This window comes from Neoarius graeffei, chromosome 20 (genome assembly GCF_027579695.1).
Source record: "Neoarius graeffei isolate fNeoGra1 chromosome 20, fNeoGra1.pri, whole genome shotgun sequence".
Taxonomy (NCBI): Eukaryota; Metazoa; Chordata; class Actinopteri; order Siluriformes; family Ariidae; genus Neoarius; species Neoarius graeffei.
This window is the reverse complement of record NC_083588.1, coordinates 41,428,647-41,456,499: the sequence shown is the minus strand read 5'-3', so window position 1 is coordinate 41,456,499 and position 27,853 is coordinate 41,428,647. Positions and strand designations below refer to the sequence as shown.

The window sequence follows — 27,853 nt, the reverse complement described above, 5'->3', positions numbered from 1 at the left end:
TGTAGCATGCCATGTTCATCTACCAAGTTCACCCAACTGCCATATGAGTGACATGGTGAGTGAAGCCTCTGCATGATGTCCATTTTCTCTACATTTACATCATATTGTTCCTGGAATCCAGATGTACATGAAGTACACTGAGACTTTTGAACACCAAGTGAAGTAATAAGAACTGTTCCTCAACATCTAATAAAATACGCATCGAAATAATGCAAACTACAATAAAATATTATCTCCTCATGTTTTGTGAAGCCATCTGAGCTCATAGGATTTAGATCTGCTAGAGCATCCGTATGATATTTCCTGCTGGGTAATGATCAGTTTGTTTTTAATTAACATCACCAGGCCTACATGTTAATTAAAATGACAGAGAAGCCATCAGGAGCTCTTGGGGATGTTTGCCAGCAGAAGCAGTAGCAGCACATAAAACTATGCTGAATGATTCAGGACTCCCACAGCTGAGACCGAGCTGCCACCTTTCTCTCTCATGTTCAAATAATTGCTCATGGACGCTTGATTTCCTTTGCCCAGAGACTGTCAAGCCCATTTTATTTGATTGCACCTCATCAAAGGAACTGGGCCATCAGTTTGTGTTTTCTAACATCCTGTGGTATAGAAGAGTGGAAGAAAGCTGCCGTTTTTCCAATTACTTTAACCATTTTAATTAAATTACATTTCAGGTTCCAAAGCACCAATCTCAAAAAAAAAAAAAAACCACTTGATTTTTTTAAGTGATAATGTTGTATCCAAAAGTGTCTTAATTTGTACTTTTCCCCCTGAAATTTTCTGTTAATGTCCTGAAGAATAATGTGAAAAAAAGGAATTTAATCCATTTTGTGTAATGTAACAAAAGCAATTTCACAATCTTAACCCATAAAAATGTTAAGATTATGAAATTGTGCTTTGCTTACTGAATACAAACTCAAATGCTGTGTCCACATTCTGATAAAGTGTGTTGTCACAAATAAGAGGACTAACGAGGTTGGTTAGGAAATGCACCGATCAGCCATAACATTAAAACCATCTGCTTGATATTGTGTAAGTCGCCCTTATGCCACCAAAAAAGCTCTGATCCATTGAGGCACGGACTCCACACCCCTCTGAAGGTGTGGTGGGGTATCTGGCACAACGTCGTTAGCAGCAGATCCTTTAAGTCCTGTAAGCTCTGAGGTGGGGCCTCCATGGGTCTGACTGTCCAGCAAATCCTACAGATGCTCGAATTTAGAGGCCAAGTCAACACCTTGAATGCTTTGTCATATTCCTCAAACCATTCCTGAATAATTTTTGTAATGTGGCAGGGTGTATTATTCTGCTGAAAGAGTCCACTGCCATTAGGGAATACTGTTGCCATGAAGGGGTGTAGTTGGTTTCCAACAATGTTTAGGTAGGTGGTACGCATCAAAGTAACATCCACATGAATGCCAGGATCCAAGGTAAGTGACACAAACACACCCAGCCATCCACATGATGTGAAAGAAAACTTGATTCATCATATCAGGCCTCCTTCTTCTATTGCTCCATGGTCCGGTTCTGATGCTCACATGCCCATTGTAGGTGTTTTTGGCAGTGGAAAGGTGTCAGCATGGGCATTTTGCCAGGTCTGTGCCTATGCAGTCCCATACACAGCAAACTGCGATGCGCTGTCTGTCCTGACACCTTTCTATCATAGCCAGCATCAACATTTTCACAATTTCCACTACAGTGGTTCTTCTGTGGGACTGGAGCAGATGGGCTGGCCTTCTCTCCCCATGCACATTAGTAAGCCTTGTGTGCCCATGACCCTGTCACTGGTTCACCAGTCGTCCTTCTTTGGACCACTTTTGGTAGGTACTAATCAATGTATACTGGGAACACCCAACAAGACTCGTCGTTTTTGGAGATGCTCTGACCCAATCATCTACCCATCACAATTTGAGCCTTGTTAAAGTCACTCAGATCCTTACGCTTGCCCATTTTTCCTGCTTCCAGCACATCAACTTCAAGAAATGACTGTTTACTAACTGCTTAATATGTCCCACCTCTTGGCAGGTGCCACTGTAAAGAAATCAGTAATCAGTGTTATTAACTTCACCTGTCAGTGGTTTTAATGTTGTAGCTGATCATTGTAAGTATGCAATAAGTTTACGAAAACTGCTAGACAAATGTAAACAATGCAAAAGTAGATATTACAGCCATAACATAACTGGATTACAGTAATAAGAGTAGTAGAAGAAGAAGAAGAATACCTAGGGTTTTGAATCATAAGACTGATTAAATGTGTTCTTGGCAGTTTGGTGGAAACAGCAATAAGGAAGATAGACCAGTTATTACATTTATTATTGAGTTTGTATAGTTATTAATCTCTTTGAATGGTCATTTGTACAGACTTGGTTTAATCCAAACCTCAATAACTCAAAACCAAGTAGCATATGAATCATGTCAAATTGGACCTAATGTGTTCTGTCAGCAGAAATTAAAGCTCTGGCTGCAATAAAGAGCCAAAATATTAGTGTACACAAATATTAATGACTAATATTTAAGTAGTTGAATTTTGTTCAGAGGAAGGAAGTATTTTACAGTAAAAAAAAATGTTTTAGAACCGCTGGGTTAAACGATAGGTGCTGAATATAAGTGGTGGGATAAACACGGTGAAATAAACATAATGATGCAAGAACTAGAACAGAAATTGCAAAATTATCACTCCGACAAAACATGGAACATTTAAAAAAAACTAATAAATGGAGATGTAGGCTGGTAGTGTAGAGGACTTTGATAGACTGAGAGAAAGTTTGATGGCATGGAGCAGTTTTGCAGACATAGCTCAGAGAAGCAAACGGATGTAGTGATGATGCAGAGCCATGAGCAAGGGCGTTACAGTCCGAGATTTCAGCTGATTCAAAAGGTGAGCTTATAATTGAGTCAGGGAACTCTGTCACAATGCACAATGCAACACACTGAGTAAATAACCTCAACCGCAAGTTAAATTCTGCAGATATACAGAAGCAGAAATTGCAAAACAGACGTGTCCTAACTGCTACTCGAAACTGCCCATAGGTGTGAATGCGAATGTTTTTTTGTTTTTGTTTTTTTCCCCTCTATGCAAGACCTGCGATAGATTGATGATCTGCCCAGGGTGCACCCTCCTGTCCGAAGTCAGCTGGGATTGGCTCCAGCTCACCCATGGCCCTAACGGATAAGTAGTGTAGATAATGGATGAATGGATGTGGCCTAACTGGCACATCAAACAGGATTATGTAATTATGTTCAATATTTGCAAGTCAACATTTAATTCCATAACAAATGATAGACAGCATAAACTTTATGGTTTATTGCCCCACCACCACGAGTCTAAATACAATATCAGACATAAGCGCAAGTACATTATACCTAAATTCAAAACAAATCGTTTGAAAAACTCTTTTATAATATCTTCATGCCGTGAGTCTAATTGAATTTGAAAGTTGAACTGAAATTCTCTCATCTCATCTGATCTCATTATCTCTAGCCGCTTTATCCTGTTCTACAGGGTCGCAGGCAAGCTGGAGCCTATCCCAGCTGACTACGGGCGAAAGGCGGGGTACACCCTGGACAAGTCGCCAGGTCATCACAGGGCTGACACATAGACACAGACAACCATTCACACTCACATTCACACTCACGGTCAATTTAGAGTCACCAGTTAACCTAACCTGCATGTCTTTGGACTGTGGTGGAAACCGGAGCACCCGGAGGAAACCCACGCGGACACGGGGAGAACATGCAAACTCTGCACAGAAAGGCCCTCGCCGGCCACGGGGCTCAAACCCGGACCTTCTTGCTGTGAGGTGACAGCGCTAACCACTACACCACCGTGCCGCCCTGAACTGAAATTGATCAGGAAAATTTTATTCATTATTTGTATATATAATTAGTATTTACTTACCATTATTTATGTAATACACAATTCAGCCTATTGGGGCTGCGATGTATTTGTTAATAAAGCATTTCTCATCTTCTCATTTCTCATCACATCTGTTTCTCATCTTATTTAATCAGTGGAAAAAAAAAGAGTAACAAATTCCAGATATGTATTTACCTGAAATATTATATCTATCTTTTTTTTGTCAGTGTATATACAGGATACAAGTTACAGTAATTCAATATGATTTGTGCCTCAAGATAAACATATTTGTTGAGCCATATTTTGCATAGTAGTATCATCACACCTCATAGGTGAAGTAAACATGGTTTATGAAATTAACAAATTCTGTTAGCCAGCAAAATCTGGCAAAACCAAGTGTTTTATCTTCCTTTTAAAAGGAAACATGGCTTGAGCAGTTGAGTCTTTTGGGCTTAGTTCCATTCCGCACGTTCACATTATCAAGCATTTCACACTACCCATATTGCTTTGTTGGAATGAATGAACGAGGTCCACAGGTATTTCCCCGTCCAAGCTTTACTCTCATCTTTCTTTCTTCTGCTCAGTGCAAGCTATAGATTTTGTTGGGTCTTAAAAGAGCCAAATAACTGTCGGAATTCAGGCTGATAGTACTGAACCCTCCCTCTCTTTCGCTCTGTCTGCTCCGGCTCAGCCAGAGAGCGGATCAAAGCCTCTTTTGATGTTCTGTTGCTTTGAGCTGGATGCAAATCTGCCTGCAGGGATGTAGCAAGGGAAATAATGCCTGCTTCTACAGGGCACCCCTCACCGTGAGGAAAGGAAGAGATAAACTAGCGCATAATGGTTCAGTTCCACATTTGCACCTATATATCACAATCATGGGGCGGCACGGTGGTGTAGTGGTTAGCGCTGTCGCCTCACAGCAAGAAGGTCCAGGTTCGAGCCCCGTGGTCGGCGAGGGCCTTTCTGTGTGGAGTTTGCATGTTTTCCCCGTGTCCGCGTGGGTTTCCTCCGGGTGCTCCGGTTTCCCCCACAGTCCAAAGACATGCAGGTTAGGTTAACTGGTGACTCTAAATTGACCGTAGGTGTGAATGTGAGTGTGAATGGTTGTCTGTGTCTATGTGTCAGCCCTGTGATGACCTGGCGACTTGTCCAGGGTGTACCCCGCCTTTCGCCTGTAGTCAGCTGGGATAGGCTCCAGCTTGCCTGCGACCCTGTAGAACAGGATAAAGCGGCTAGAGATAATGAGATGAGATGAGATATCACAATCATATGCAAGCAAGAATGTGTGCATTTGAGTTTTTGTCAAGCTGTCTAATATTATTCAGAAGCGAACAATTTTGCAAGACTTGAAATTATCTGACGAGCTCTGTCCATAAAACAGCAAAAAAAGTTTCACATTGTGCAAAGAACCAAGTTTGGATTTCTCTCCTTTGATCTGATTTTTCACAGAATTAGATAGTGGTCCTGCTCCCAGAAATTAAGCTGATGATTTTTGTTTGTTCTCTGCCGCATTCCCACTTAAAGCACAGGTTCTACTGTCTTCTGAACTGTAGGTACTGTTGCAAGGGCCTAAGAGCCCAGTGAACAGAGAACATTATTAGTAAGTATCCTGGGTGGTATGGCAGTGCAGCAGGTAGCATTACCTCCTCACAGCTCTAGAACCCCTGAAGAGTAACCTGAGCTCAAGTTACTCTTGCTGACATTTGGCATGCTCTTCTCATCCTTGTATGGGTTTCTTGCCACCTTCGAAAATCATGCTGGCACGTGGATTGGCTATGCTAAATTGCCCCAGTGTATGATAGTGTGTGCATGATACCCTTTGATTGACTGGAGCCCCATCCAGGGTGTATCAATCATGTGTATTTTCGTCATCAAGGCGCCATTTTCGAGGTATTGTTACAGTGAGCGGTACAGTGAAAGTAGAAGCAAAGAACTTTTATTTTTAAACTGTTTGGTAGCAGTGAAAACGCTAAACTTGGAGAAGCAGAAGCAAAGTGAAAGCATACCATACTAAGACAAGCTCAGCAAGGATGCCAAGGACCGTTATTTGGATAAATTGTTATTTATTAACATCACTGATCCCTATGACCTGACTGCAAAAAGTTGGATTGCTGACCCCACATCGCTGCCTCCAATCTTGTACTTGGATATTACCAACTATCTTGTTTATAAGTGAATATACCTGTGAACAGTTCCAAAACTTTAAATCCCTTGAAGTCCACGGACATTTCACCAATGGCTGGGTGCACAATTTGTTTACATTTTGACCAAAGGATGTCAGCAACACGGTCCTAATAGCAAAGGGAAGCTGGCTGTGATCAACACAACTTGTGCTTAGCTACATAACATAAGTTTGCATGACATTTTATAGTCTTAGTAAGACCTGATTAACCCGTTTCTGCTGCTCTGCTTGGTTGTCTGTTGTTTACTACCATGGATAATCCAAGCAAATGGATGGATATAACATTAACGTTTGTTACTTTAGAAGAAAACCAGCACATTTATTTAATTTACTTAAACAACAAAAGTCTTTTACTTACCCTGATGAAAATGTAGAGTGCAGACATATGTATATGAATGGAAATGCTTTTGTGTCTCACTGCTATCTTGCCCTATGGTTAACTTTTCTACCTTTTCCATCATGGGACTTAGTATTGCAGCCTTTCACACAACACAACTGTACCATTTCACCCATGTCCAGTCGACGAGTTTACCAGTAAAAGGAATCAAACGGAAAAAATGCTCTGAGTTGACCACAGGTGGGAAAACTAAAAAAGTTTTTGTTTTAATTTGGCCTTGACCACACAATACCTCCAAAATGGTGATTAACTGAAAATGCACTTCGCTTTTATGACATCTGTCAAAGACCGATTCCCACCTCACCCAGTGTTCCCATGATCCACCACAACCAAGATAAAATGCTTACCAAATATAAATAGTAAATATTCAACAGGACCTAAGAAGTTTAGGTTGTAATGCTCCAAAAATATAATTCCAGCACTGTTCTAATTAAGCAATATCACATGAACTAGAGTGCTCTCATGCAGATATTATTCTCATGCAGAATATTAGGTTTTATTCTATCTACATTTCACTGGATATGAGCAATCGCACACTTTGATTGGCTACTCTGCTACTAGGATATCAGCTCATATACTGTGAATAGAGAAAAACAAAATGGCAGAGCACATCAAGTCAGTTATATCACTTTGTTTTCAAGTATTTAAAAGAAACAGAAATAGCGAAAAGAATACAGTTCCCCCCCAATATCTCCTGTTCCACACTCCAGCCCAGTCGGTGGTGGTAATGCACCTTTAAGTTGGTTTGCCAACCGCCAAAAAACCCTAAAGAAGAAGAAGAAATGGTGGCGCGTGTTGAAGAATCAACCAAGGACAAAATAAAAACTCTACTCAAAAACAAAACCCCCAAAAATACAAAAAAGCAACAAAATATGGAATAAAAGTATTTGATGGTAAGAACATATATTGTTTTATTTTTCAAGAATTATTATAATAGCATTTTTCACAAATTGCTACTGTCATTTCGCCGGTTTGTTTACATTCTCAGCGGAAATTATTTTGTCAGACGTTTTGGATAAAGTTGTTATTTATCAAATTGGCAAAAAATAAAAATGCTCTGTTTCTCAAAATCCAGTGAATGTGGATAGAATAAAACAGTTGTTCCACTCAATCTCATTGTACATGGCTTATGTACTCTCCAACAAGTAGTGAGTCTCCATTTTTGATTGTTGCAATATTCCAAAAACAATCTGCAACAATTTGGTGACATCCTAGGCCATAAAATTGAACATATTTTGTCAAAGTATCGGTATTTTAAATTCTTTTGACTGATCTATTCCATTCACTTAGGGTTATTCAGTTGAAAATGATCCAAACCAGCCTTGGCCGTCTTGCAGGTGGCCATGAAGGAAAGAAAAGTTAAGGCATTTTTTATTCAAAATATGCATGTATGACACATCCATCCATTATCTGTAGCCCCTTATCCTGTGCAGGGTCACAAGCAAGCTGGAGCCTATCCCAACTGACTATGACCAAGAGGCGGGGTACGCCCTGGACAAGTTGCCAGGTCATCACAGGGCTGACACAGATACCCCTTTTCCACCAAATCAGTTCCAGGGCTGGTTCCGAGCCAGTGCTGGTGCTGGTTCACAACTCGTTCAACTTGCGAGCCAGCTGAGAACCAGCTTGCTTTTCCATCGCTCGCAGTGCTAAGAGAAGACACGTTATTACATCGCTGTATACGTCAGTTACATCGTTGTATACGTCATTACGTCGCTGTATACGTCAGTTACGTCGCCACGTTTGCATAAACCTTGGCGCAAATATCGAAGCAAAAACAATGCGGAAGAAGCAGCAGCAACAACAACAATAATAATAATAATGGATGACTTCGCGTTTGTACAGCTGCTGCCTCTCGTCGCTTAAAAATGGCGATCTTTCGCGGTCTTGTTATTGTTGTCGGTCTTAACAATTCCGCCCCCCCCGCTGACGTAAGCGGTTCTTTCCTCTGGCCCAGCAGAGAGTTGGTGCTAGCCTGGAACCGGTTTTTCTGGCTCCAGAGCCAGTTCTTTGTCAGTGGAAACAGAAAACCCGGTTCCAAACTAAGCACTGGCCCCGAACCAGCCCTGGAACTGCTTTGGTGGAAAAGGGGCAATAGAGACAAACAACCATTCACACCTACAGTCAATTTAGAGTCACCAATTAGCCTAACCTGCATGTCTTTGGACTGTGGGGGAAACCGGAGCACCCGGAGGAAACCCGCACAGACACGGGGAGAACATGCAAACTCCACACAGAAAGGCCCTCATCGGCCACTGGGCTTGAATCCAAAACCTTCTTGCTGTGAGGCGACAGTGCTAACCACTACACCACCTGCATGACATATAGGTGAAAAAAAAGTTCAAGATTGGTTTCAGAGTATCACTAACAGTGAAATTGCAGAGGTTTTGTTGCACAGAGTGCTAACACGTAGCGGTCACATGCTTTCAAACAAAAACAGTGAAATGGATTCTGGGAAGGGTGAGACTGCCCCTTTAACATCAAGTAGCTGGCATTTTAGGCACCAAATGACCAATTTTTTTTTCTTTTTCTCCCACCAGTGGAAATAATTCCCAAAGAAGCCACATCTGAACAGAGTTGTATGTGTAGTAACAGTTTCAATGTAATGAACTATTCCTAGAAATTAAATTTCATGTAGAGAACACAGGCAAGAGGAGTTGTGCAAACAATGAACTACTGTATATCAGTGCTGTTATGCAAAATATCAGCTCTTATCCGCCTGTCCAATCAAATTAGTGGAGCAGAACTAAGGTCCTGTTCACATCTGGCACTAACATGCATCCTGGGCGAGCCGATTGTAAGTAGACAGCACTAAGTACAAGTGTGAACAGGGTCCAGTGCAACTTGAAGATACATTGTGACCTGATCACTCAAACCACATTTGGAGGTGGTCTGGGACCCATATGACCACATAACATTCGTGGTGTGAACGCAAAAGTGTATTAAAAAAAAAAAACTGTAGAAAAGACAATAAAAACACTCTTAGAACACCTAGAAAATATGAACATTTTGGGAACCAACATTTTCCAGAATCATAACTTTCAGAAACTGTTCTGAAATCTAAAATTGTTGGCTGGGATTGCATCAGCTCCATGTCACAGTCTCACTTCCTCCATGAGCCCAAACATATTTGCCCATGAGTCAATGCTCACAAGAGGACGAGGGAGCTTAACTGTGTCTGCTTCACCAGAATGTCATGTTGTCTCCACGTGATGCTGAAGAACTGAACATTTGAGAACTGGAAGGGACTTTTGGATATGCTGAAGGAATCCATCCTTCATAATGTGAATGCATGTGAGGTGCTTTTGAAATGCAGGCATCCATTTTTTTTCCTGTCAAAACCTGTATGTGTTTTCAGGCTTCAAAGCCTTTTTTAATTATGCTGTTGTGGAATGCAGCTACTAACTGACATGCAACTCGGCCTTTTTCTTGTGCGTCCCAACATTAAAGTGCAGTGTGTGTGTGTGTGTGTATATATATATATATATATATATATATATATATATATATATATATATATATATGAGCTGAAGAGCTCATGTTTATGAGTTGAACATCTCTTTTAAGCTGAGTGGTACATGTGTTGTGAACAGTAAGTGCTCTGGTGTCTCTGCTGAGACGATACCAGCCGTTAAACAGGCGTCTGATTTCAAACCACTCTGTGCAGGGATTACAGCCTTGGCTGAGCGCACAGTCAAATCCAGTTGCAGAGATTTAGGATGAACTTGCCAAATCCATTCTGCTTACAAGCCTGACAAAACACAGAGGGAAAAGTGTACTGCCTCTTAATGTAGTTTCTAACCTCTGGGAAGACACACTGTTCCTGGCTTTGTGTGTTTCTGTTGTGATCTGTGCCACATCTTATTTAGCATCAGACTTCATTCGCTGAGACTCCATCAGCTTTATTAGTAAGCAAAAAACATTTATTTAAATGTGATTTTTTTTCCATGTAACAAATGTTTTGAGACAAAAATACTTTTCAAAATTTTCTTATGAATTTTACTCTGACCTTATGTTAAACAGAGTGTGTATGTTTCCTCTTAAATTCTCCAGTATCACCATTTACAGTGGTGCTTGAAAGTTTGTGAAGCCTTTAGAAATTTCTATATTTCTGCATAAATATGACCTAAAACATCATCAGATTTTCACACAAGTCCTAAAAGTAGATAAAGAGAACTCAGATAAACAAATTAGACAAAAATATTATACTTGGCCATTTATTTATTGAGGAAAATGATCCAATATTACATACCTGTGAGTGGCAAAAGTATGTGAACCTCTCGGATTAGCAGTTCATTTGAAGGTGAAATTAGAGTCAAGTGTTTTCAATCAATGGGATGACAATCAGGTGTGAGTGGGCACTCTATTTTATTTAAAGAACAGGGATCTATCAAAGTCTGATCTTCACAACACGTTTGTGGAAGTATATCATGGCACGAACAAAGGAGGTTTCTGAGGACCTCAGAAAAAGCGTTGTTGATGCTCATCAGGCTGGAAAAGGTTACAAAACCATCTCTAAAGAGTTTGGACTCCACCAATCCACAGTCAGACAGATTGTGTACAAATGGAGGAAATTCAAGACCATTGTTACCCTCCCCAGGAGTGGTCGGCCAACAAAGATCACTCCAAGAGCAAGGTGTGTAATAGTCAGCGAGGTCACAAAGGACCCCAGGGTAACTTCTAATCAACTGAAGGCCTCTCTCACATTGGCTAATGTTCATGAGTCCACCATCAGGACAACACTGAACAACAATGGCGTGCATGGCAGGGTTGCAAGGAGAAAGCCAATGCTCTCCAAAAAGAACATTGCTGCTCATCTGCAGTTTGCTAAAGATCACGTGGACAAGCCAGAAGGCTATTGGAAAAATGTTTTGTGGATGGATGAGACCAAAATAGAACTTTTGGTTTAAATGAGAACCGTTATGTTTGGAGAAAGGAAAACACTGCATTCCAGCGTAAGAACCTTATCCCATCTGTGAAACATGGTGGTGGTAGTATCATGGTTTGGGCCTGTTTTGCTGCATCTGGGCCAGGATGGCTTGCCATCATTGATAGAACAATGAATTCTGAATTATACCAGCAAATTCTAAAGGAAAATGTCAGGACATCTGTCCATGAACTGAATCTCAAGAGAAGGTGAGTCATGCAGCAAGACAACAACCCTAAGCACACAAGTCATTCTACCAAAGAATGGTTAAAGAAGAATAAAGTTAATGTTTTGGAATGGCCAAATCAAAGTCCTGACCTTAATCCAATCGAAATGTTGTAGAAGGACTTGAAGTAAGCAGTTCATGTGAGGAAACCCACCAACATCCCAGAGTTGAAGCTGTTCTGTACGGAGGAATGGGCTAAAATTCCTCCAAGCCGGTGTGCAGGACTGATCAACAGTTACCAGAAATGTTTAGTTGCAGTTATTGCTGCACAAGGGGGGTCACACCAGATACTGAAAGCAAAGGTTCACATACTTTTGCCACTCACAGATATGTAATATTGGATCATTTTCCTCAATAAATAAATGACCAAGTATAATATTTTTGTCTCATTTGTTTAACTGGGTTCTCTTTACTTTTAGGACTTGTGTGAAAATCTGATGATGTTTTAGGTCATATTTATGCAGAAATATAGAAATTTCTAAAGGGTTCACAAACTTTCAAGCACCACTCTGGGAACAAATAGGATCCAGCTTTGTTTCACATTACTATTATCTGTTTGACACAGAAAGAACTCAGCTCGGCTCAATATATATTGACACATCATGCCTTACATGGGAAGGACAGCAATTCCAGGGAAAAACAGCGATTGTCGAGAAACTCTCTAGCCTGCCCTTCACAAAAATAGCCCACAGCGTAACAGCACAAGATCACCAGCCCACTCCTGACAGCTGCATATTGTGTATGGTAGTAGGACAACTAAAAGCAGATGATGATCCCATCATGGGGTTCCATCAGAGCTTCATTCTGAAGAACATTAATGATGCATGGGTGTGTACCAACGACATGTTCCGCCTTGCGATCCACAACTTTGGCTAAAATATATAAGTAATAAATAATCAATGATGGGGTGGCGTGACTTGAATCGGAGGGTCATTACCACCCTTAAGTTAATTATTTTCCAGTAATTTCTCAAAGTGTTTTATACCACAGCAATTTGCAAACAGTTACATCCATCCATCTATCCATTATCTGTAGCCACTTATCCTGTTCTACAGGGTCGCGGGTGGAGCCTATCCCAGCTGACTATGGGTGAGAGGCGGGGTACATCCTGGACAAGTCGCCAGGTTATCGCAGGGCTGACACAGAGACAAACAACCATTCACACTCATATTCACACCTATAGTCAATTTAGAGCGCAAACAATTACATTCTTTATTAATTAAAGAATGATGTCATTTTTTTTATCCATTGACAGTTACATTTACTGTTGTGAAACAGCCATGAAACAAATGAGTTCCTGTTATCTTGTGTTGTAGCTGGCATAAACAGCCTCTCTTTTTTTCTCTCTCTCTCTTGAAGTTAAAGCTATACGACCTTTCAACTTCATAAAACTGGTCAAATTTAGTTCCTTCTGAAATTTGGTCATTGTGATATATATTTATTTCTATAATATCTCACAAAATATCAGGCCATTCTGTGGCTGGGAAGTTATTTAATTTGAAGGGATTCCCTAGCAAATAATGTGCATGAAATCGCTCGCGTCGCACAGTCAAGCAGACAGAGGAAGTCCGTTTGCGCATGCGCAGGTTTACCTGCTTTGTCTTCTTTTCCTTCTTCTTTTGGGTTTTACAGCAGCTGGCATCCACAGTGTTGCATTACTGCCATCTACAGGTTTACCTTGACCGTGCACTGACAGCTACATCATTCTGTTGGTAAATGAACAGCTGATCACACAGAGATGCTCGTTGACCGCCGATATTTATTACTTTATCTTGCGTTTCCTTTCCTTCACAACATAATGTCTTTTCTTCTCACTTTCCGTTCCTGTAGTCGGTCTTTCACGTTTCATTCGTGTCCTCCATTTTTGCCTCCTCTTTCAAACCTGGATCCCACAATGCCTTGCGCGAACGGGGAATGCCCACCACGTGATGCATGACGTAGTATCTTGAATTGAGTCATGGTGAAGCAGGAAAAAATAGCAGAGAATTTAGGGCCACCTGGCCCTAAGTTCATTAATTGTCCTATTTTAAAAAAAACTAATAAAATTGGAAGTCTGTGATTCAAATTCAGAAGCTTTCGGTCCACTTAACAAAAATAATTGGGTGTCGGGGAAAATTCTTTTTATGACCTACACTTGAAAAATCTGAAAGGCAGTCTACCTTTAATAAGCCCCCCCCCCCCCCCCCCAAAAAAAAACACAGCATGTCATGTTCAAGAGAACCTGCAAAGCACAAACTCCTCTGTCCTGAAGACTTTCCCATGGCAGCATGTTTACTTACTGACAAAGTGCTGACACCTGAGACTCCTTCCATAACTGTTAAACATCTCTTAACCAGCAATTATACATTTTTCTTTGTTAAATAATGCCTTTGTAATCCATTAATGTAGAACACCCAAAATACTGAATTGACTGTTACTATCAAAAAGATAACATATTAGAAGAAGCACATTAATATAAACCTGTGATTTGAATAACAGCTGCCAATAATGTTAGCGCTGCTGTTATAGATTCAAGAATTCAGCAGTCCTGTGGTATGAACTAGAATAGTACAGCTTACAGAAAATGAATAACAAGAATATTCTGTATCCATATACATTTGGTTTTAAGAAAACTATTTTATTCATGAGAACAGCTGATTTGGGGTGGAGAGATATTTATTGATGAGTTGTTGGAGAGGTTTATGGTAAAAAAGACTAAATTTGAATTATAAATACATTTATTGTTTTTCAAAACAATACATAAATGGAATAATACATTCATAAAATGAAATAAGAAAAGGAAAAAAAGTCAGTATTACAGACATGTTAAAGTGTTACAGTATTTTTCACATAAAATCCCTTGCCGATAAACCTTCCTATTGTCTTGTAGTGTAACTTTTTGGTCTTGTCATGTCTTGACATGCTACCGTTCTCTCCTCTTCCGTTGGTTATCTGTCTGGCGCCCCGAGGATGTGGCTGAATAATATTTAAAGAATGTCTATGGGACACATGCCAAAATTATATCTGAGCTACTTTGAGTTGACAAAATGACAAACCCATTATTGTAATCCAGTAAGACCAAGAGCACTGTCTCTGAGTAACATTGACTCTAAACCCAACAGTGATTCGGGTCATCGTAGAAAATATGATCTGACTTTAGATCAGAGCTTCCAGCTGCTTTCAGTGCGTGCACCCACCCACCCCCCAGCCCATTCAGTCTCTCCTGCTCCACTTGCCTCCATATTCCCTTGATCAGATAGCCATCATGGAGGCGATGGCCAATGGCATGGCAGCAAGCCAAAGCGAGCTCGCCATCATGAAGCGCAGGGTCAGATTTCTCGCTCCTACGTGTGTGAGACACACAGCCTCCCTCGCTGCCAGGAAACTAGGGCGCATACGATAGACTGTCTGGGTGCATCGGGCATTAATTTGTTAGATCAGGCTGTATTGGCAGCTCTCAGTGGAATAGTGAGGTTCTTCCAAACACATGCTGCTGGAGAAGCAATAAAATTTAATGAAATTTCATCAGCTTGGTTGGAGCCTGTGTGGATTTTTTTTTTCATACTTGGCTGCTACATGAGGACAGATAAATAATTCAGGTTATGATAAAATATTAGGTCCTGCAAAGGGAGGATTAATTAGCATTTGCTAACTTAAGCATACTCATATTGTATCAACATGGAGCATGCAATTAATTTTCCTTCCGCCAGTCTGTGACTCCGCATCACTGGCTGGATCAGAAGCTTGGACAAGCTAGAAGAGCCAAATGGCGAGATGATGAGTTTCTTTTCAGAGCAGTGAGGCCATGCGTAATGCACCGAAGACATCTGTTTCATAGCTTAGACTGAAACGAACATTGCTATGCTTCCTGGATGTCAACAGCACCACTTTTTTTTTTTGCACTCCATCCAGTCAAATTGATCTGATCGTTCATCTTGAAAGGACTTCATGCTCCTCCTTGTCCCCCTCACACTCCACGTTCTTTGGCAGTGGTTCTATCTGCAGGATGGCAAGCAGTCAAAATACGTCCCGATAACAGCTTTCTCCCTCTATCACTGGTTGGAATCCTCTCCCGTTCTCAGCACGACTACTTTCCCTCACTCCTCCCCCTTCCTCTTGCTTCTCTGCTTCTTTCACTCCAAAACCATTGAACTGTATGTAACAAGGGGAAACGTGTGTCCAAGCAATCAGTGGAGTTTTTACCAGCACCCTTGTCTCACCGCTGATGAGTCTGGTGATGCGGATAAATGAAGCATGGAAGACCAACATGGGGCTGCTGGATATTTTTGACATTTCCAAAGCATTTTCAGGACAAATATTTTGTAATATTTATTTCATTTTGCAGATGGTCCTGTCATTTATATTTATTATCTTTTGTCAGCTGTCAGAATGGCTTCTGATACACAATCATTCTCTTGTATATGTGTCAGTCTGGGAAAACCTGTCGGATGTCACTGTGGCTAAATTCTGTAAAACAACAAACAAAAAATGACAAAGAGTTTTCTTCCAGTAATGCATTTTGGAGTACGTACTTCAAGAAAACAGAAATATTTTACTAAAATGGCACAGAAGTGGCCCTGTGATGACCTGGCGACTTGTCCAGGGTGTACCCCGCCTTTCGCCCGTAGTCAGCTGGGATAGGCTCCAGCTTGCCTGCGACCCTGTAGAAGGATAAAGCGGCTAGAGATAATGAGATGAGATGAGATGAGATGAGATGAGATGAGATGAGACACAGAAGTGTGAATATGTCTGTGAAGGTTCTCAGTCATCCAGGTCATCGTAAACCGTAGGTGCTAAAGAAAGCAACCGGACTTGCTTGAAATTCTTGAAGACGTTTTCAAGAATTTCAAGCAAGTCCAGTTGCCTTCTTTAGCACCTACAGAAGTGTTAATATTTAGGCTACTTTCTAACCTTTTTTACACCTCTACCATCAGGTGGTCCTTCTGTGCATCTGTCCAAGATTCTTGTTAGTGTGATATCTCAAGAATGAGTCGTTGAATGTAAGATTTAGAGAGAATTAGACAATATGGTAAAAAGTACGTGGACAGCTGACCATAACACTCATATGGGATTTATTTGTTTGGCCACAAGGGTAATAATGAGGTCAGGTACTAATGTTGGTCAAGGAGGCCTGGGGTGTAGTCGGCATTCCAGGTGTTCAGCAGGGTTAAGGTCAGGGTTCTATGCAGGATACTTGAATTCTTCCGCTCCAACTTTTTCCTACCATGTCTTTATGGAGCTCACTTTGTGCACAGGGGCACTGACATGCTCGAACATGTTTGGGCCACTTTGTTCCAGTGAAAGGAAATTGTAGCTTTGTACAGGGTACAAAGATAACCTATACAATCGTGTGCTTCCATCTTTGTAGCAACAGTTTGAGGAAGACCCACATATGGGTGTGATGGTCAGGTGTCCACATACATTTGGCCATAGTGTATCCCTCACTACGTTTACATGCACATAGAGAGAATTGAATTTCTGCCGTTGCTCGACTGAAATCGAAGTTCAAAATGCCATGTATACACCTTAATTCGGCTGAAATTGAACCGAACTTGATTTCTCGGAATCGAGCTACACGACCTAGTTTATGCGATTTCTGCCGAGCTACTTTGTGCATGTATACCCTATCGAGCTAGTTGTCGAGCTACTTCCGGAAGTGACGAGTGACGAGACCACAAGCGGGAAACACAACAGCCTCGGTCGGCATGACAACGAATCATGACAACGGCATGAATCTTTTCTTTTTGTGGCATTGTTTGCACTGTTAAAATTTAGCTCACTTACTGTATCACCAAATACATCTGTACAGCTGTTGCATAGCTGTGAATTGTGTACATAAACAAGTCATTGTATTTGTGTGTGTGTGTATATATATATATGTCCAACATCTGAAGAATGTCAATAAAAACAAAACAATTGAACTTTTTGTGTGTTTATTAAGACATAAGTTAAATTGTAAGCAAAAAAAATTTTTTTTTGTAAGCAAAAAATGGACTTTAGAAAAATATTATTGTGCAAAATAAGTTGTCTTACAAAACAGTGGACTGCGCCGGACAGTTTGTAGCCATAGTCTGTTAGAGCAAGCCTAACAGCTTGAACACGGACTAGTGTTGCCAGATTGGGTGTTTTAAGTGCATTTTAGCGGATTTGAACATGTTTTGCGCTGGAAAACGTCAGCAGTATCTGGCAACACTTTAGCTCTTCTTCATGACGACAACCGGAAGTGTACCAACACGATGGGGCGTGTAGCGCCACGTGTGGCTCGGGTGCACAATGCACCTTGCACAATAGCCCGATTTCACTTGTGCATGTAGGATTGGATTTCTCTGGCACCCCTGTTGGGACCCTTTGCTCGATTACCAATAGCAGCTCGATTTGGACGTGCATGTAAACGTAGTCACTGTAACCAGCTGACGAACTGATTCAATTTTGACATTCACAGGAGGGTCATATCAAAGTTAAATGTCTAAAATAGTTTTTCCTTCAATAGCTTCCTTCCTGTTTGAAGTATATTTCAGGCATACAAATAACAAGGAGGTCTATACTTGTCAAGCCCTACTTGTTTACATCGTGTTCAATTCAGCAAAATGTATGAATGTGCAGTGGTCTGGGAAAATTAGTCAGATATCACTGTGGCTGAGTTCTGGATAAGAGCCAAAGATTGGGTTTTTCTACCTATAATATACCTGGACATCTCAACTTTAATTTAAAGTTTAATTTATTCACTAAAATAACCAAGACTCATACACTTCTTCCAGTTTGTCCCACTTATGTGTGTGGGGTCGCTGCCATGTGGACCCTATTGATCCACGTCATATTAATTGGAGCACAGTTTTATGCCAGATGCCCTTCTTGCCACAACTCTCCTATTGCTGGGTTTCACGTGACATCACATCTGCCTCATTAGTTATTCAAAACTTTAGCTGGTGGTCAACCAAAGCTCAGCTGACAAAGCGTTTGTACAGAGAAGGTGCATTGCTCGCATGAAAAATACCTTACGCTTGAATTGTTTTAGGTTGTTCGAATCGATCACACTGTGAAACTGATAAAAGTTTCTTCAGGGTTCCCCATGAACTAATAAAAAAGGCTGAATGAACACAGGATTTCACAAAAAGACATCGAGAAAGGTGGCTTTTGAACCTCTCACTGAAATCGAAGGGAGCCGAGTCGAAGCATGCTCGAGTTTGTAGTGATCACTTCGTGAAAGGTTCATATATCCCTCTCAGCTATGTTGTTAGTTTTTTCCAAGTACTTTTCTTGCTATGTGTCATTATTTTACGGTACTTTTTTTAGTCATGAAGCGCTAAAGTCCCCAGCTGTTTCTTTGTTTACTCCTCACAAAGTCCATATGCATGAAAGTCGTGACAAAATTCTTCCCCAGCCGTACAGTTACAATGCGCCGTGATTACTTCTCCGTCTTGTTTAACTAAGACCCAGGTCTTTAAAGGGGTTTCTGATGATCTTTGTGAATGATTTACCTGAGATTAGCGTGAACACAAGTGAGAATCAAGCGAACTATTGTTTGTTTACACTTCAACTTGCAACGCTTCGTTGTAAAGACGTGAACGAAAAGCTTAAAAAAAAACCTTACACGGGTAAAAACAATCCAGGATTCATTCGGCAGCGACTTGATACCGAGGTCCTTTACCCAGCCACAAAAAAAAAAGTTGTAAGCCTCCATACTCTTCCACGCGTTCATCTGTTTTGCAGTGTAGAAGGACGTCTGCAACACCAGATAGTTTGAGATGTCGGGGAACTCGACTGAAGGGTAGTTTTCGAGATCGTATGGCAAATCCTTCTTTCCCAGACTGTAGGGGTCAACTCCATTGCACATAACAATCTTCTGAATATATCTAAAGCCAGCAGTGGCTTCTAGATTACGAGCATACTCTGATAAGTTATCACTAGTTGTTTGCACTATGGCAGCTGTTTTGTTTTGCTAGACCACCAGCTGTTTTACCGGAAGTGAAATCGCTAAGAAAAGTCACATGACTAAAACCCAAGAATTGGGTGAAAAGCCAGTTTAACAAACACAGCAGTTACGTCCTGTCAGTCTACCTAACAATGTCTAAAGCTAGTAAGTGTGATTTCCCAAACAATGGGTGCATTTGAAACAGGGTAGATGCTGTCTCAGGAGGGTGTCTAAAATGACAGCGAGGCATCAAGGACCGTTCAGAACTGATCAAACTCGTTTCCTGCCTTTCAAGATGCCTTCAAACTGCCCCCAGTCAAATGTATCATCAGCGTGTCCTCGATGTTGCCTATTACCCATAAATCTGTGCAGCATCTCCCTCAAGCAATGGAATTTTTACAAAAAATGGCAGATGAAACATCACAGAAAAGCAAACTGATATACAAATGTAATTTTGGGGGGCTTTTTTTGGCTTAGATTTTTGAAAAGTCGCTAAGAAATAAACATTGTCACATCTTATAACCTCATGACTGCAACCAACTCAATTTGTTTGATATGATTTGTGAGGCATCTGTTAGCTAATGTGAGCTAGCTACACAGCACCAGGAGAGAAGCAACAAGTTTACTTCCAGTGTGCTCTGCCATTACATTATGGTAAATGCTATCTTAACCCCTTGGCTGCCACCCATAATTAATTGTAATGTGGCGGGCATATAGGACAAAAATAGGTCAAAATTGGGATATTTTGATAATCTTTCTCTAACTTATTCAGAACTTTATATTTTTAATATTTGTATAGAAAAATCACAAAAGACACTGTTGTAGAGTAAAAATAACTTTAGTAATCAAAAACAACTTCGAAAACATCCAAAAAAAACAAGACAGCAGGTCTTGTCAATGAGAACCTGTCCAAAAACATGAATTACTAGTACTTGAAAGCACAATGCACACCAAGGGTCCATGTATTCCAAGTAACTGGATACCATTTCTATGATGGTCTTTGGTATGACCCAACCATGAATAAAACTCTCACTCTCCCGATCGAGAGGCGGACACGCTAACCACTAGGCCAACTCACGGTAACGTACCATGTAAGGTACATAAAAGGAGGTGTTTATGATGAGTAGCGTATGTCATAAGGCACAGCAGTAAAAGATTTCATGACGTACAGGACTCGTCCAAGGGCATTGAAGGGGTTAAAAGTTTCTCATCTCATTATCTCTAGCCGCTTTATCCTGTTCTACAGGGTCGCAGGCAAGCTGGAGCCTATCCCAGCTGACTACGGGCGAAAGGCGGGGTACACCCTGGACAAGTCGCCAGGTCATCACAGGGCTGACACATAGACACAGACAACCATTCACACTCACATTCACACCTACGGTCAATTTAGAGTCACCAGTTAACCTAACCTGCATGTCTTTGGACTGTGGGGGAAACCGGAGCACCCGGAGGAAACCTACGCAGACACGGGGAGAACATGCAAACTCCACACAGAAAGGCCCTCGCCGGCCACGGGGCTCGAACCCGGACCTTCTTGCTGTGAGGCGACAGCGCTAACCACTACACCACCGTGCTGCCCGGGTTAAAAGTTTGTTTGTAACAAACATCCTTAGAAGATGCCTTCAATAAAAAATCGTGTATTATGAGACACTTGTAAACTCACCTTATGAGGCACAGCATGGCAACACGGCAGCAACCTGTTTCAAACACACACAATGAATCAGTTAAGTTGCAATCAGATCCTGGCTGTCAAAATGTCCATGACGCAACTGTGCTCATAGATCATCATCATCGTAACAGAACGGTGCTTGCACACTGTAAAGACGATAGCAGACAAATTTCCAAAATAAAAGTTTGTCAACCGAACTGACTGAATTAAATCAGTGATTATTTACCCAACAATGTTAGCATGATCAGAGACCTATAGAGTGAAGAGATGTTGATGAGGCTCTTTTTTTTTAATACTGTGAGGAACTTTTACCTCAGGTGATGAGACAGAGACTGATGTATATGATTCTGGTAATCAGATTGAGAACTCACATCCTACTGCAGATTTATAATCCTTTAAAAGTAGACACCCTTTCAATTTCATAAAACCGGTGAAATTTAGTTCCCCCTGAAATTTGGTCATTGTGAAATATGTTTATTTCTATAATATACATTATATATATATAAAAAAACAGGCCATTCTATGGCTGGGAAGTTATTTAATTTGAAGGGATTCCCTAGCAAATAATGTGCATGAAATTGCTCGCTTCGCACAGGCAAGCAGACAGGGAAGATTTACTTTTCGGCGACTTCTTCTTCCTCTTCTTCTTCTTCTCTTGGGTTTTATGACAGCTGGCATCCAGTGTTGCATTACTGCCATCTACAGGTTTACCTTTGACCGTGCACTGACAGTTACATCATTCTGTCGCTACACGAACAGCTGATCCCACCGAGGTGCTCGCTGACCGCCGATATTTATTAGTTTGGTCCTGCGTTTCCTTTCCTTCGCAACATAGCGTCTTTTCTTCTCGCTTTCCGTTCCTGTAGTCGGTCTTCCACATTTCATTTGCACACTCACGTCCTCCGTTTTTCTCTCCTGTTTCAAATTTGCACTCCACAATGGCTTGCGCAAACGGGGAAAGCCCACCACATGATGCATGACGTAGTATCTTGACCTGAGTCATGGTGAAGCAGGAAAAATAGCAGAGAATTTAGGGCCACATGTTCTGTTAAAACAAAAAAAAAGCTAATAAAATTGGAAGTCTTTGATTTGAATTCAGTAATTTTCAGTCCATTAAACAAAAATAATTGGGTGTCGGGGAAAATTATTTTTATGACCTAAACTTGAAAAATCTGAAAGGTGGGCTACCTTTAATATTAGCAGTAATGTTGTTTTCCCATAAGTAGATTAGGTTATAAATGTAGAAGTAGGTGCAGCATGTTGGAATCTTTAAATGTGATTTTGTTTTTTCCATTTTCATATTTGATGTAACAATTTAAAAACTGATAGAACGTCACTTATGCTTGAGATACATGCAAAATGTTGGTATGTTTTCTTTTTTGTTTATTGCTTTTGTATATATAGTTTATTATGGCGGAAAGTGACGTTTGATTAGCGGTGGTATAGAGGGTTAGGATTTGATAAGTTATTTACTTCTTCCTAATCCTTTCCGAACATCATTATGTTACTGCCTTGTGGCTATGCTGTTCTGTTTGTTTATGACAATGTTTTGATTATTGCATTTTTTTTTATTTAATTTTTTGTTTTTATATCTTCTTTACTGTTCGGAATAAAGCAATCAATCAAAAAAAACCAAAGATGTTTCAGTTCAGGGAAGTTTGTAGTTTTCTGAATTGTATATACTAGAAAATGTTAACATTTGAGCATGTGAAGGGTTTGCCTGGGTAAAATATACAGTTTAATTTTCTCCCCACACCATGACTTGTCCCTGATTCCAGGCTCCACTCATGCAGCTTTCTATATGTGATCTTTTTTTTTTTTAGACATGCCTGCTTTCCTTTCTTTACTGTTCCAAGTTTGAACTCACTCATAAATCTTTTATCCTGGCTTTTTTTTTTTACCCCCGACTGTTTCCTCCAGAATTATTTACTGAGCTGCCCCCAACACGCCCTTGAATTTGACGTCCCAACACACATTTGACTCTCTTGACCCTTTATTCTTCATCTTTGGCTAGATATCTTGTAGTTGTCTTTTGAGTACTTAAACATAATCACTAACAGGCGTGTGTCTCTGTGCAAATCACACAGCTAGTTTATTCAGCATGTATAACTGACTACAGCGTTCTCTGTAATTGCAAGAGTCATTTAGGTTCAAAGGAAGCACCTCACCCTTTGCTGCATTATATTTAACAGAGAAAATTGTGCACTTTAATTGCCATCTCATCGAGCTAGAAGATTTAATATCCATGGTAATGACGCCTTGTTTTTGCTATTAATCATGTATAGTTGTAAAACAGAGGAAGACATGCAGGTCTGATCATACTAATAGTTTCCCCTTCAAGACATGCCAGTTAACAGTAGCTTTGTAATCAGCCTGATGCTGTGGATGAATAAATTCGGAATCAGAATTGAATATCAGACTGAAAGACTGTCTCTCCCACACTTAGTTTAATCATTAAATGAATATCATGGAGATGACATTTTAATTATCTAGGCCTTAGCCTGGTTTATGGTTAAGAGGAAAAAAACAACATATTTACAAAAATGTTCATTAAGGGTGCTATGTGTAAGAATTTGTATGAACTGTAGATTATATATCCAAAACAGGGCGGCACGGTGGTGCAGTGGTTAGCGCTGTCGCCTCACAGCAAGAAGGTCCAGGTTCGAGCCCCGTGGCCGGCGAGGGCCTTTCTGTGTGGAGTTTGCATGTTCTCCCCGTGTCCGCGTGGGTTTCGTCCGGGTGCTCCGGTTTCCCCCAGAGTCCAAAGACATGCAGGTTAGGTTAACTGGTGACTCTAAATTGACCGTAGGTGTGAATGTGAGTGTGAATGGTTGTCTGTGTGTATGTGTCAGCCCTGTGATGACCTGGCGACTTGTCCAGGGTGTACCCCGCCTTTCGCCCGTAGTCAGCTGGGATAGGCTCCAGCTTGCCTGCGACCCTGTAACAGGATAAAGCGGCTAGAGATAATGAGATGAGATGATGTCAACCCTCTTACCACCGTATGACTGGTTACCTGAAAAGGAGTGACAGTGATGACAGCAGCACTTTTCTGAAAAGTTTAGAGACTTTCAACTTAAAACGCTCAGAGCGGCCATGCAAAAAAGACAGAGCACTCTGAAAAAGGACACTGGGCGCAGTGCTTTTTCTCTCTGCAGCCACATGCAATGGCATACACTCTGTCCTCATCGGGAACAATTTTTAAAAAAGATACTGGCATTCAGAAAAAAGAAATGCTGTATGGACACGCACCCTAAGATAGCAGTGTTATCTTTACATGCTCTCCGAATTTCAGCAGTTTGGTTGAATTTTGTGTATTCTTGCCCTGCGCTTAATTATCCCCCCCCCCAAAAAAAAAGAGTGTACAAGTTAGATTGTAGGACTTGCTTATGGCTGTCCATCAATATTCGACGATGACGAGGTCCTCCTCTTCAAGGGGGGTAGGACATAGCCTGTGCAAAGGATTTGTTGTTGACGGTGGTGATGAGGGTGCACAGTCCTCGTCCACACCGCTTCGCTCCCCGCTGGGGATCCAGGTGGCAAGCAAGGGAGCAGGACAACCAGCGTTTATGTGCCTCCAATTATGGTTCCCAGAAGGATGGTGGTACATGTCTGCATTGGCCACAGGAATCGCCAGGGTGTTTGGACTGCCTAGCTTTCAGTCTGTGTTCACCCTTCCACCAGTGATTCCAGGAATCACCCCCTTGTGGGCATTGAGGTCGCAGGACTCTGAATTCAGAAAGGAGATTGTAGGAACCCAGTAGTGAATCAAATAAAAATTAGCTTTACACTATATTCAGTGAGTGGTAATTCTAAGAATGGTGATGGTGCATTTGGGGGAAATCGGAAGGAGGGGCTGTGCAGTTCCTTGTTTCTTATGGTAAGGGGGAAATATCACTAAATTTCTGTTGATATATTGCCCCCTGTTTGTTTGGAATGTGGAGTATGAATTCGATGGCCACTTCTTACACATAGCACCTTTAAGGTTCAAGTTTATCTAAATTTACGATGTTATACCAAGTTTACTAGTGTTTACTGATAAAGCTAGCATGTCTAAATATATGTAAAGAGAAGTGCTTGTACTGGTTTTAATATTGTAATGAAGCTGATTTCTGAGCACTAATTATTTAGCTCTGTTAATATCAAGTCCATGTAACATTACATATTAGTTTTTGTGCTTTTATGTATGAAATATGCTCAGTATATATATTTATTGAGCATTTCAATTTGTCATGAGGTTCGATTTCTCCTTTCCAAAACAATGGCATAGTCGTAATTCTAGTTATGGTGGTGTGTATTGTGCTCGTTTCCCAAGTGCAACAGGGAATAAGTGAAAAAATATATATTTACAAATATACACAAGAAAAATGCATAAGTCCATAAAAGAATGGGGAGGAGCTATTTATACACAGTACTTCTTTTACTGGCAAAATCTTGTGTAACTCTCCAGCACCTGCTCTCCAACTTGGAGGCAGCCTCCCTTTTATAGGCCCCAGGCTCCTCCTATAACCATGAAAACCACCATAATCCATAATAATTTAACCCAGGCATGCCTAATTCTAATAAACAAAATATGAAAAAATAGAGAAAAACATAACAGTTCAGGTCCCAATATCACTCTCTGATTGACCAGTAAAGCTGGTAAGAAATCAATAAAAAATAAATAAATAAATAAATCTCATTATCTCTAGCCGCTTTATCCTTCGACAGGGTCGCAGGCAAGCTGGAGCCTATCCCAGCTGACTACGGGCAAAAGGCGGGGTACACCCTGGACAAGTCGCCAGGTCATCACAGGGCTGACACATAGACACAGACAACCATTCACACTCACGGTCAATTTAGAGTCACCAGTTAACCTAACCTGCATGTCTTTGGACTGTGGGGGAAACCAGAGCACCCGGAGGAAACCCACGCGGACACGGGGAGAACATGCAAACTCCACACAGAAAGGCCCTCGCCGGCCCCGGGGCTCGAACCCGGGACCTTCTTGCTGTGAGGCAACAGCGCTAACCACTACACCACTGTGCCGCCCTAAATAAATAAATAAACTACAAAATTGCACTGACGTCACCCAAGAACGTCCCTCCAATGAGGCTTTTTAAGCTTGACGATGACGTTTACACTGTTTAAATAAATGCGGCACGGACGGCAGATGAATTGTAAAGTGAAGTGGTGAGTAAAACCCAAAGCTGATTTTATGGCATGTAAAGTGGTTATTTAGGAAGGCAAGTGTGCACCCTTGGCAACCTAAAATGACTAATTGACCAGTAAAATTGAAACGGGACAAATGGTGATTATTGTGAGAATGGAAACGGGTTCACTTCGGTTCTGTGTGTGTGTAGCAGCATCTGTGTGTGTCCCGCAGCTCGTGACTGGCTACACAATTGTATTTGGAGAAGTGATTTTAAATCCCCTTCACTCACATTGGCCAACATTTCTTTTTTTTGTCTTTAAACAGGTCATATAAATTAATGTGACCTGACTAGATATACCATACAGCATAAACAGACCTTCAACAATTAATGCATAATCACCTAATTGCAATTACTTAAACTAATTATGATATTTTGAGATGATCCCTATTCATTTTTAGATTCTGCTAGGGGTGTGTATGGGGACTAGGATCCATGGGACCGAACCAAAAAAAACTTATGCAGTAATCTTCAGTAAATGCTTTATTCTGTTCAGGGTTGCTGTGGTTTAAATGACTACTGTGTAATTACTTTTGAAAAATGGAGGTTAATGTCCCAAGCAGGTGCAAACAGAAATGATAACTGCGGGAGCATGTTGGATTGGTCAAATTTTCTGTGGGTGGAAAAAAAGACAATATTTTCCAATCTTCCTGTGACCACTGAAGGACCTCCGATCCTTGTTCTCAGCTGACAGGAGTGGACCCCAACATGGTCTTCAACTGTTGTAGACCATTCACCTTAAAAGTAGACGGCCTTTCGAGTTCATAAAATCGGTGAAATTTAGTTCCCTCTGAAATTTGGTCATTGTGATATATGTTTATTTCTGTAATATCTAAAAAAAAAAAGGCCATTCGGTGGCTAGGAAGTGATTTAACTTGAGGGGATTCCCTAGCAAATAACATGCATGAAATCACTCGCTTTGTTCAGTCAGGCAGACAGAAGAAGTCCGTGTTCACATGCGCAGGTTTACCTTCGTCATTTTCTTCTTCTTTTGGGTTTTACGGCGGCTGGCATCCACTGTTGCATTACTGCCATCTACAGGTTTACCTTTGACCGTGCACTGACAGTTACATCATTCTGTCACTAAACGAACAGCTGATCACACCAAGGTGCTCGCTGACCACCGATATTTATTAGTTTGATCCTGTGTTCCCTTTCCTTCGCAACATAACGTCTTTTCTTCTCGCTTTCCATTACTGTAGTCAGTCTTTCATGTTTCATTTGCACACTTACATCCTCCATTGTTCTCTCCTGTTTCAAATTTATATCCCACAATGCCTTGCACGAATGGGGAAAGCCCACCACATGATGCGTGATGTAGTATCTTGAATTGGGTCATGGTGAAGGAAGAAAGAATAGTGGAGAATTTAGGGCCATGTGACCCTAAATTAATTAATTGCTCTATTTTTAAAAAGCTAATAAAATTGGAAGTCTGTGGTTCGAATTCAGTAGCTTTCGGTCCACTAAACAAAAATAATTGGCTGTCAGGGAAAATTCTTTTTATGACCTAAAC

General features: G+C 40.9%; 2 protein-coding genes across 3 annotated transcripts in view; both read left to right on the top strand.

The window, feature by feature from the left end:
• Nucleotides 1–27,853, top strand: part of fam20ca (FAM20C golgi associated secretory pathway kinase a) — a 103,815-nt gene that overhangs the window by 23,606 nt on the left and 52,356 nt on the right. The gene's annotated exons all lie outside the window — the stretch shown is intronic.
• On the top strand, nt 1,415–12,467 carry LOC132869372 (nuclear transport factor 2-like). The gene is made up of 2 exons (XM_060902712.1): nt 1,415–1,433; nt 12,094–12,467. The coding sequence occupies exons 1-2, from the start codon at nt 1,415–1,417 to the stop codon at nt 12,465–12,467; spliced, it is 393 nt and encodes a 130-aa protein (XP_060758695.1).